This window comes from Prunus avium, chromosome 1 (assembly GCF_965620075.1).
Source record: "Prunus avium chromosome 1, drPruAviu1.hap1.1, whole genome shotgun sequence".
Lineage (NCBI taxonomy): Eukaryota > Viridiplantae > Streptophyta > Magnoliopsida > Rosales > Rosaceae > Prunus > Prunus avium.
The window spans coordinates 21,314,495-21,326,797 of record NC_142284.1 but is presented as its reverse complement, the minus strand read 5'-3'; the positions used below and the strand labels follow the sequence as shown (position 1 = coordinate 21,326,797).

The 12,303-nt window shown below is 39.5% G+C and overlaps 1 protein-coding gene across 1 annotated transcript; it reads right to left on the bottom strand.

Moving 5' to 3' along the window:
- Positions 1–7,200: 7,200 nt before the first annotated feature.
- Positions 7,201–10,567, bottom strand: LOC148297559 (uncharacterized). The gene is made up of 5 exons (XM_088247527.1): positions 9,370–10,567; positions 8,927–9,225; positions 8,502–8,506; positions 7,602–8,376; positions 7,201–7,473 (listed from the first exon to the last, which is right to left on the bottom strand). The coding sequence occupies exons 1-5, from the start codon at positions 10,565–10,567 to the stop codon at positions 7,201–7,203; spliced, it is 2,550 nt and encodes an 849-aa protein (XP_088103653.1).
- Between the last annotated feature and the right edge of the window lie 1,736 nt (positions 10,568–12,303).

The window sequence follows — 12,303 nt, the reverse complement described above, 5'->3', positions numbered from 1 at the left end:
GAAGGACGACGGCTCCGTGTGGTGACCATGGTGATGCGGCGGAGCAAGACACATAGAGTAGAGACCTTTGGGTGACGGCAATGGGGGCTGGTGCGCGAATAGGATTGAGGAAGAAGACCTAATCTGCACAGCTTAAACACGCAGCATGAAACGCACCGTGTGGCTTTTGGTTTTTGAATTGATTTTTTTTTTTTATAAAAAAAATTTAAAAACAGAACGAAAAGAAAATAGGAGTCTGAAACATAAAGAATGAGAAGTTTTGAAGCATCAAAACATAGAGTCAATCAAGACAAAAAGTACAAAACCAAAACAACACAGGCAAGCCATAAAACTCAAAACAAACAAGACAGAAAACACACTGTAGATGCAGACCTAAAGCTCTTTTCAAGATATAATTAATTTCCATTCATAAACAAGCCAAGCATGTGAGCAAGAAGAGAAAGTAGCAGCAAACCCATCGCTGTCTGAAACGCATGTGAAGCAAAGCATGGCAGGGACAAAAGCAAAACACCACACGAGACGCACAAAATCACAGAGGAAAAGGAGGCATACCACAGTCATGGGGAAAGATAAAAAGCACCAAATGAGTCTACCATCAAGAAGCAAAGGTGTGAAGTGAACTCTATTCAATTAAGCACAAAGAATATGTCCACCCAAGTCTAATCCCATCGAAGATAACACATACATTGAGTGCATAGTAAGTATATGATGATCAATTTATGTGATTTTTATTTTTCTTTACGGATTTTGTGGCTCACTTTATTTAGCTTTCGACATGATCCATGTAGCGGATGGTCAATCAATGTGCTCAAGTCAAATGACCATAAGCAATTGGGTGATGAGGCACCCCTGGGGAAATACTAATCCGAATCATGAAGGCTCCAAAGATAAGCAAGGATAGCAACCATCATAGCCTGTTGACTCGAACCTTGACGTTGGTTAGACAAGAGGCCCGGTTACTGAGTAATGAGAAGTCACCACCTTTTTTTTTTTTTGGGTATATATTAATTTTAAATTTGAAAACAGATCAAGAGCTTACGCCCAACAGTGTTATGAAAATCCCAAGGAAAGACAAGAGCATGAGAGGAGATATTCAAGGGACTTCAAAGAAAAGAGCGTGCGTGTGCAATTGTACCTAGATGGATAGATCATTTAATGAATGTTATCACGCACCAAGACAAAGGAAACTTTTGTGTGAAGCTGAGAGTGTGTTTTCTCAAGATAATGCAATGCTAGAGCCCAATCTAAGATCATCATATACGTTCAAACAGCTATAGGATTAATACGACCTAACAATCCTTGCACAAGCTAGACAGATTTATAAAAACAAAAAGTAATTTAAATATTATGCAGCATAGAAGACACTTTGGCATGCAGTGGGCTTTGAATTAATCTAGAGCACAGATACCTAAAGACTGTCTAAGGGTTTCAAACCGTAGATTGTCTAGAGGCTTGGTAAAGATATCAGCTAATTGTTTTTCAGTAGAGATAAATTCAAGCGAGAGCACATTCTCTTCCACTAATTCACAAATAAAACGGTGACGAATATCAATGTGTTTTGTGCGAGAATGTTGAACTGGATTTTCAGAGATATTAATAGCACTCATATTATCACAAAACGATACCAGTTTACCTTGCCGTATGCCATAGTCATTGAGCATTTGTTTCATCCATAACAACTGTGTACAGCAGCTTCCAGCAGCTATGTACTCGGCCTCAGCAGTGGAGAGAGAGAGACGCAATTGTACTTCTTGCTAAACCAGGAGACAAGGTTGTTGCCTATGTAAAAGCATCCGCCGGTTGTGCTCTTCCTATCATCAATATTGCCTGCCCAATCCGCATCAGAATAACCTGCAAGTTCAACATTTGAGTCAAATGAGTAGTATACACCAAAGTTTGTAGTGCCACTTACATAGCGGAGAATTCTTTTCACAGCAAGTAGATGTGATTCTTTGGGATCAGATTGGAAGCGAGCACAAAGTCCAACACTGAAGGAGATGTCTAGTCTGCTAGCAATCAAATATAGCAAACTGCCAATCATGCTTCTGTATAATTTTTGGTCTACACTTTTGCCATGTGAGTCCTTGGAAAGTTTAGTGCTTGTGCTCATAGGATTGCGAATGGGCTTGGCAGATTCTAGACCAAATGTGGACACCAGATTTTTGGCATACTTTGTTTGAGAGATGAACATTCCACCATTGAATTGTTGGACCTGCAAACCAAGAAAAAAATTTAGTTCACCAAACATGCTCATCTCAAATTCGGTTTGCATTACCTCAAGGAATTCTTTGACAAAGATGTCAGACGTAGATCCAAAGACAATATCATCCACATATACTTGAGCAACCATTAAATCCTGTTTGGTTCTCTTGACAAAGAGGGTTTTATCAATGCTACCACGCGTGTACCCTTTTTAAAGAAGATGAGTAGACAGTCGATCATACCATGCTCTCGGGGCTTGTTTGAGTCCATAGAGGGCCTTTTTCAGACGATATACATGATTGGGATGGATAGGATCTTGAAAACCTTTAGGTTGTTCCACATAGACTTCCTTTTGTAAGACACCATCTAGAAACGCACTCTTGACAACCATTTGATGTAGCTTGAACCGAAGATGGCATGCAATGGACAGCAACAATCGAACAGATTCTAAACCTGCAACTGGAGCAAAAGTCTCATCAAAATCCAAACCTTCAACTTGAGTATAACCTTGGGCAACAAGTCTAGCTTTGTTGCGCATGATTTTCCCTTTCTCATCTGTCTTATTTCGAAAGATCCACTTGGTACCAATTACATTTGAGTCTTTGGGACGTGGAACAAGATACCACACATCATTTGTTTTGAATTGGTTTAACTCATCTTGCATAGCTAATATCCAGTCATTATCTGCAAGGCTGTTTTAGGAATCTGTTTGACATGCTTCCCTAGCTTGAAATGCAACGAAATTTTGGAAAAATGAAGCTTGATATGCCTAGTTCTAATCTGGAAAGTTTGGGACTTGTTGGTTGTAAGCTTGATTTCTAGTGATTTTTCAAAGGTGGGATGTTCTAGCTATAATGGTTGGAAAGCTTGTGTATAAGTTTTGCTTGGCATGTTGCTTTTGTTTGAGAATTTAGCATGTCCTTTCTCTTGGAATTGAGTGCTGATATGGGCATTGGTAGAGGATGATCTTGAGCAATATTTTTGTGAGAGCATGATGTTGTATGGTTTTGTCGCAAGAGCATGAGTTCTTCAATTTGCTTGAAATGCTTGAATTGCTTGAAATGCTTGAATGAAATGAAATTTCTTGTCCTGTGGATTGGTTTTATGCCATGTGAATTTGTCAAATGCTTGGTTGATAAAGCATTCATCTTCATAAAATAAGCATCCCTTTCCGGCGGCTGATTCTTGGCTAATGTATCGTTTTCAGATTTGATTGAGAGGCTCCAAAGCATGAGAAGTGTCATCTTCTTACTAACTTGCTAGGAATTTGACAGCATGAAGGTGAGTTTTGCTTGCACCTTGTCTTGCGATATGAAGGCTTCTGGAGGATTTGAAACTGGCAAGATGTTTTGAAATTGGGCAAGCCCCCAAGAGGTTGAGGTCTCGAAAAGGCATAATGTTTGGGAGTGAATTGCAAAATTGATTTTGACAAAGGCTAGATGCTGATTACTGGTGGAAACTCAGAGGTAGATGGCTTGTTGTAATTAAAGAGATGATTTATATTGTATGGCAAAAAAGGTGGATGGGTTTGCTTGTTTGGATGGCATGGTGTCTTTCTTTGAATTTGCTTGGCATGAAGCCCCCAAGTCAGCTTGTTGGGGTCAGCAATTCGTTGCAGAGTTGGGTTATGTTTTCTTTGGCTTACTCAGGGTCGAGAAACAAAGTAGAGGCCTGCTTGTATTTTTTTTCTCTCCTGCAGCTTGCTTCAAAGAAGATCTTTAGAAGAAGCAAACTGAAGATGAGAAGGAATAGGCGAAGCAAGTTGCTGGAAGAGATGCATACAGCTTGTTTTTCTCCAGATGAGGAGGAAAACTGAAATTTACAGCAGCTTCTGGATTCTTGTCTCTCTCCTTTGCTTGGCATGAAGTCCTCAAGTCATTTGGAGTTTGCATGTGTAGTTTGCTGTGATGGATTTGCCTAAGCCCCGATAGGCCTTTCGCAAGATGTTTTGTCTGAGAAGGTATGTCTACAACATAAGAGAAAATATTAGAAATGCTTTTGCATCTTTTTTTATTTTTTCAGAACAACTTAACAAAGCAAAATCAAAGAGAATGCTCTTATCTTCAAATTTTCTTGTAGTGCAGTTGCATGAATACTGACTTTAAAGCTTGTGATTTTTCAGGAGCCACTACAAGACTAATGGCTATGGGGGGCACGGGTGTTGAGATAAAGAAGAAGAAGAAAGAAGAGAGAGAAAATCAGAAAATAAAGCATGCCATGTCAAATGAAAGGAAAGGAGGGCAGCCACTTGCAAATAAAAAAAATTCAAAAGTAAGGGGCAACACAATTTTGCCCACGTGAAGGCCAAGCCAGTCAAGGAGATAATGCGCCCAGCTCCCTCATGCTCTCTCAAGCCCGCATCTCTACTTCAACCCACCATGCATCAATGCAAGCATTTGTGAATCAATCCACACAAGCCATGCAACTCAAGCATTTCACTTGGTACAAACATTTCAAGCAAGCCAAACCAGATATCACAATATCAAGCTTTTCAAGCAATATAGTCATCATAAAAATGACAATGTTAGAACGTGGCAGTTCTAGCTGCTGGAAGCCCAGGGAAGAAGCCATGCTATCATGTCAAATTTTCACCAACAAAGGGATATCCTAAGTTCATCACGCCATGCAATGTCTCAAACAAATACTCAGAAGGCCACGCTGCAAGAGTTTTTGCAGCTCATGCTAATCAAATCTTTTATGATGATTATGGTGCACTTGGGGGCTGAGGAAGGAATTCATTGCAATCACTACCACCGGCAATTACAAAACCCCAATAACCAAGATTCAAGCCAAGCAAAACATGGAAGATAATGATGCACTGTACGAGATGCTCCTGGAAAATAACACAAGCTCTATATTCATGCTGCCGGAAGAGCGAACCCTTATGCCATATCAAGTTGTACCTTGATTCAACTCAACCATTAGAATATCCACATCCTCGTAGCAAATCCAAGCTAATCATGCCAAGTCAAGTCACGTTCTTCCAGCACCTATCCCATGTCAAACAAAATATCTATCAGCACATGCCATATTTCAAGCATTCTTCCAATATCTAGCCATCATGTGCACGCTATAACCTTCACTAAGGTTTTGTCTACCAAATTCAATTCAAGTGTTCTAGGGCTGGTGCTGTAAACTCAATACACGCCAATGCCAAGCATCCAAGCATACAAGCCAAAATCATGCATACACGCCAAGGCCAAGCATCAAGCCAAAATCAAGCATACACGCCAATGCCAAGCGCACACGCCAATGCCAAGCATACAAGCGTACATGCAAATGCCAAAGCATCCAAGCCAAATATCAAGCATACATGCAAATGCCAAGCATCCAAGCCAAATATCAAGCATACATGCCAACATCAAGCATACATGCCAATACCAAATATACACATCAAAACCAAGCATGCAAGCCAATATCAAGCATACAAAACTAAGCAACTCTTGCAAACCACAACCATGCCAAATCAAGCATCACTAGTCACTCAAGCACATCAATCATGCAAGCTAACTTATTTTGGGTTAAAATTCAACCAAGCCTTATCTCCTATGTCATGCTGCAAAATAAGTCAACTTTTGGTAACCCCAGTAAGTAAACTCCGATATTACAGTGTCTAGGAAAGTTCTTCAAGGCGACACTGGGGTCTTTTTCCGTCGAAAGGCTCGTCCGGGCTTGTTGATTCTCGAACCGCCATAGAGTGGTTTGTTGCCCCTTTTCTGAGTTAGCGAGGACTAGGCCCAAAGCATCCCGAGGGAAAAGCATGTCCCAGGGGGTACTCTGTTCTTCTTCCAGCGGCTGCGTGTTTGATGTTGACGTTTCCGGCAGCTTGACGAAAAAGTGAAGATGACTTGCTGATGTAGATATGAGATTATATTAGCTTGGCATGAGAGCTTGGAGTGTGGGAGCTAAAGATTCACAAGTTTAGCAAATGAGAATGCATGTGCTCGGCTTGGTGTTGGATATGCTTGAGTTTGGGGTGTTGATGATTTGTTATTTGTGGCTATGGCTATGGGGATTTAAAAGTTTCAAGAGGAGGATGGGAGGAAAAGCTTGAGGCTTGAAGGCTATGGTATTTATAGCTTGGAAAGGTATGAGGAGGAAGGAAAATCTTGGTTGTAATGGTTGAGGAATAGCTGGGATGACTGCTGGAATGCTTGCAGCAGCCAAAGGGAGAAAGGAAAGTGGTTCGATGGTTGCTGGGGGCTTAAGCAACCAAGAGATGTTGGTTGACAGCTGCTGGAATGCTTGCAGCAGTCAAAATATGGAGGTTGATAACTGGGATGGCTGCTGGAATGCTTGCAGCAGCTAAAAAGATAAAAGAAGATGAGTTCTCATGGTTGTTGAGAAGCATGCAACCACCAAGAGAAAACTGATTATGCCCAGCAAATGCCTCTCAATTTATAGAGGGTGGGGGTTTTCCTTTATTTCCAATAGGCAAAGAGAGGTGCTGGAACCAGCCTATTTCCAATGGGTAAAAGGAAGCGCTGGAAATGGCTTGTTTCCAGCGGGTAATAGGGAGTGCTAGAAAAGGCTTGTTTCCAACGGGTAATAGGGAGTGCTGGAAAAGGCTTGTTTCCAATGGGTAAAGCTATGTATTTGGAGAATGACTATTTCCTATGGATAAAAGGAAATGCTTGGAAAATATCTCATTTGCTTACCCACATTGGAGAACTCTAAGTAATGGGCTTGGACTTTGGTGCTCCCAAGTAGCTAGCCCAAAGTCTCCATTATCCAAGAGCTTCTGTGGGCCTTGTGGACCTCCGTAACCTTCCACACCACAATCCCTCATGCAAGCCCCGTAACCACATGACTTGGGTTCATGTAAGCTTGATAGGTGATTGACATATGAAAAATGTATTATTGGCTTTGCATGGCATGAACACTATTATTTATTTAATGAATTAATTCCCAAAATATAGCTTGGATTAACGCATGACCAAAATTATATGTTATATCGGGCCTTAAATGTCTTTGGGCTTCTCGTGACTTTTTTGGGCCTCAACAATCTGCAAGAGCATCTGTCACACGTTTAGGTTCAACCAAGGATACATAACATAAATTGGTTACCTCATCACAAACTTGCTGTCGAGTTCTCAATTTGTCATTAACATTCCCAATAATATCAGAGGGTGAGTGATCTTTCTGAACTTGTTTAGCACCAGGTCTGCGTATCACAGGATTGAAGGGCCAGTTACAATCTTCGAAATCAGTTTCACTAATATCAACAGGTTCGTGTGTTTCCAGATTTGTATCTTCATGGCTTGTTTCAACCTGCAATATAGAGGCGTCATTTACAACCACATTAGCTGATTCCATTATTGTTTTAGTACGATTATTAAACTCCTATATGCTCGAATATTCATAGAGTAACCAAGAAAAATTCCAACATCACTTCTTACATCAAATTTTCCAAGATACTCCCTGTCTTTGTAGATGTAGCATTTGCTACCAAAAGTCCTTAAGTGCTTGACATTTGGTTTCTTCCCTTTCCAAATTTCATACGGAGTACTCTTTGTATGCGGCCTGAAAAACACACGGTTAGATGTATAGCATGCAGTACTGATGGCTTCAGCCCTAAAATGATATGCCAATTTGGCACTTTTCGACAAGACACAAGCCATGTCAAGGACTCTATTTTTCCTTTCAGCTACCCCATTTTGTTGGGGAGTGATTGGAGCAGAAAATTCATGTTTTATTCCTTTTTCAGAACAAAAATCAGAGAAAGCTTGATTTTCAAATTCCATTCCATGATCTGTCCTAAGTCTTATGATGCAAGAATTAGTCTCATGTTTTTCATTCATGATCAGTTTGTACAAGACATGAAAGGAATTAAAGGCTTCTGTCTTATCATGCAAAAATATGACCCAAGTAAAACGTGAGAAATCATCCACTAAGACAAGAATGTATTTCTTTCCTCCCAAGCTAGCAACTTGAATTCGACCAACTAAATCCATATGCATCAGTTCCAAAGTTTTAGAAGTAGAGATTGAGTTTGTAGCTTTGTGAGGGTTTTTGGTTTGCTTCCTCAGTTGGCACCCTTCACAAACACCCTCACGTCTACCTGAAAGATTAGGCAATCCTCTTACAAATTCACATTTGGACAATTTGATTAAGTCTTGATAGTTCAAATGTCCCAAACGTTGATGCCATAAATCAAGATGATCCTCACTTGTCCTAAAACACACTTGAGAAACTTCATTAGTGAAAAAACAATAGCAATTGTCAGGTGATCTTTTTCCAATCATCACATTTGATCCATCTTTATTATTGACAATGCATTGGGTTTTAGTAAAACTTACCTCACCTATTTCATCACAAAGTTGACTTACACTGATGAGATTTGCTTGAAGATCTTCAACTAGTAAGACATTGTTTAGACTACGTGTACCAATTGCCATAAATTTTCCTTTTCCCAAAATCTTGGATTTTCTTCCATCTCCAAAAGTGACCATTCCACTCACACATTCTGTAGAGATTTCTGAAAAGCATGATTTGTCACCGGTCATGTGTCTCGAACACCCACTGTCAAAATACCAAGATTTAGATTTAGAGTCAGAAAGCGCAGTAAGAGCAACAAAACATTTCACATGTAAGATTCAGGAGCATTAGTTTGATGTGTATCACTTGAAAGCGCCAGCAAGCAATTTTGTTTGTCCTTTCTCCTCCACACTAGAGTTGAATTTGGTAAAGATAAGGAATGGGAGAGTTTTGACAACCTACTTACCTCTTTTACAAGATATGCAATCTTGTGTTGAATTCTTACATGTCCCTCCTTGGTGGATTTTTCACTTACTGAGATTTGTTGGAGCATTTTGCATTTTGGTCGGATGTGTCCAAGAGCTCCACAATAGTGACACGTGGATATGAATCTCCGAGTTGTTTGAGAAGTTGGAATACTAGTAGAAAGTGATGGTTTGACAAACTTCGTGACGGATACAGCGGAAGACTTGTTGATTGAATCAAAACCTAAGCCATGTTTGTCTCCATCTCTTCGACCAATGCTAATCATTCTGTCAATTTTTTCTGCACCAATTGTCAAAGCAATAATCCTTTCCTTTGAACTTTTAAGGTCAATTTCAAGGGCTTGATTGTCAGAGGTGAAAGAATCAATTAGTTTATTTTGATCAATGCATTTTTTCTATAATATTTCCAATTTTTCGTACATACCTTCACCCATTGTTTCTGGTTCAGCAACAGAGGATTGCAATGTCCTGGCAGTCCTGCTGTTTTCAAGTTCCAGCACAGCAACTCTTTTGGCAAGCTCTCTGTTGCGTTTGTTGAGTTTATGAGAAGTAGCCAAAAGATCGTCATACTTTTCCAGCACATAATCAATGTTTGGTTCATCATTCCCATTGTTTTCCTGTGCCTTATCCAAACTGACAATGGTGATTAATGCAATGGTATTTTCTTCACTTTCTGATTCTGAATCACTGTCACTCCAGGTTACATTTAGTGCTTTGGCTTTTCCATTTTGCTTCTTTTGTGTGTTGGCACATTCTGAGGAAATATGCCCGTATCCTTCACATTCATAGCACTTGACTCTCTCTTTAGTGGTTTTCTTCTCAGTAAACCTGCAAGATTTAAAATTACCATCAGTATAATCACCATGCTTAATTTTTGAATTTATACCTGAGTGATTTCTTGAGTCGTGACTTCTGGAATTTTGATATTTGAAAAACTTCTTGAATTGTCGTGACAGATAAGCAAATTCCTCCCCATTGAATTCTTCAGATTGGTGTTCACCATCTTCTTTATCAACTACTTTAAGAGCAACTCTTTTATTCTTTTTAGTAGCTAAATGCTTCATCTCGTAGGTTTGAAGCGACCCTATGAGTTCACGAACTTTCAGAGTGTTCAGGTCACGAATCTCTTCAATGGCTATGATCTTTGGTGAAAAACGTTGAGGCAAGGACCTTAAAATCTTTTTCACCACCCTATCTTCTGGAATTTTTTCACCTAAATTTGAACATGCATTCACAATAACACAAAGTGTAGCATAAAATTCAGAAAAGGATTCATTCTCATCCATCATGATTGTCTCAAAATGTAAAGTGTGCATTTGAAGCTTGGCTCCCATGACAGTATCTGTTCCTTCATGAGTGACCTGCAAAATATCCCAAGCTTCCTTAGAAGTATCACAACTAGAAATGTATTCAAATTGATCGAAAGAAACAGCAGTAAATATAGCATTTAACCCCTTTTGATTATTAGTACTGTGTGTGGCTTCTGCAGTGGTCCACTCCTCTCTAGTTTTGAGAATTGTGGTTTCTTCATCTCCTTTTCCGATCTTCTTTATGGGTTCAGAAAATTCATGAACTACTATATACCATACACGTTCATCAAAGGACCAAAGAAACGACTTCATCTTAGCCTTCTAAGCACCGTAATTGTGGCCATCGAAGTATGGGGGATGTGCAACAGAACGCGCGGCATGAGTATGTCCAACAGCCTACTCTGATGCCAATTGAAAATACCTGTAGGATGACTAAAAATGCCTAGAGGGGGGTGAATAGGCTAATTCGAGTTTATTAGCAATAAATAACAATAGACTTTTGTTGCGTAGATACAGCTGCACCAAAATGGATTCAGTTGCATCCTCAACTTGTGATACTCGCAAGTGCACGAGCCGTTTGGTAGTATAGCATATGTAAGTGCGAGGTCGATCCCACGAGGATTGGTGATTGAATGATCCAATTTAGTTTCCCTACACAAAATAGAAACAAAAACAAAGAACATAAAACAAGGAAGAAAGAAATAAGTAACTCAAGCAAATAAGTTCCCAAGTTCAATTTAGATTAATGAATTGATTCTAGCTAAAGTATGATTAAGCCATGGTGTGTGGTCATAACCTTGTGTTCCTAATTCCCTAATTTGATCATTTGTTGTCTAACCTAAAATTAAGCATTAGGAACCCATTAAGCATAGAAGAACAATTTAAACAACCAAGCATGTATCTAATCCCTGTTGTCGAATGTCCATACATACTCTTCCTATTCATAGTTCAATTCGAATTAAAGCATGGTGTATACTCTTAATTCAAACCAAGATAGCTAACATGCAAGCCTAAATGGTGATCAATCATTCAAACTAGCATATTAACTTATAAGCATAATGAATAAGAACAAAAACCATAATTGAAACTTGGAAACTAATTAAACTTGAATACTTAAGAAAGAATGTACATTACAAGAAAAATAAATTACAACTAAGAAAACATTAAAGAAAGCTAGAATTGAGAGCTAGAAAGCAAAACTAAGAGAATTTGAGGGAGAGAAGGGAAGGGAGCTCTAGAGAAGTGTTTGAGAGCTCCCCCCCTTGGGGTGTGTTTACAAGCTTGGGAAACCTCACTATATATAGGCCTAAGGAAGCTGAAAATCTGAATTAAGTATGGCTAATGCATACAACACTTGTTTTATAAAATCTGAAATGGTTGATGCACTTCACTAATGCATACAACACTTCCATTATAAAATCTGAAATGGTTGATGCACTTCACTAATAAATCCCACCAGCAGCCCTAGCTCATCTTCATGTCACCATGACCAAGCTTCCAACCAGAAATAATAGCTCATCCTGAGGTCAGCATGACCAGCAACTTCAAGGGCTTACGAATTGGGCTTCCCTTAAGCAAATTAAGACTTTAAGCACTCAAACTTGAAGTTCAGAATGTCTTCTTTCCAGCCATATATCATTTGGGCCAATCCAAGGTCGGAGGAGGAAGTTAAGGCCAAAACAAATTGCTAACTCATTTTGCGCGCTGATAAAATCCATCCTGAGCATGGCTCTGTGTTTGCTAGGTAACAGACTCCATATTTATCCAATGGGGCTAAAGTTTGGATATGTTATATTACACACCCATTGGAACAACTTTCATGAAGAATGTGGCCTCATCCGAGCTGTGTAGGTTGCTGAAACAAAGCTTGCAATATGACCTACGAAACTGAGCTGGCAGGGGACTGTAGCCAAAATTGAGTTTGTCTTTAAGCTCTTCATCCATTCATTCAAATTAGGCCCTAACATGCATGGATTGCATCATTTACTATCCAAAGCCCTCATTATTACCTAAAGCTCAATGAACTGAAAGATAAACACAAAAAGGAT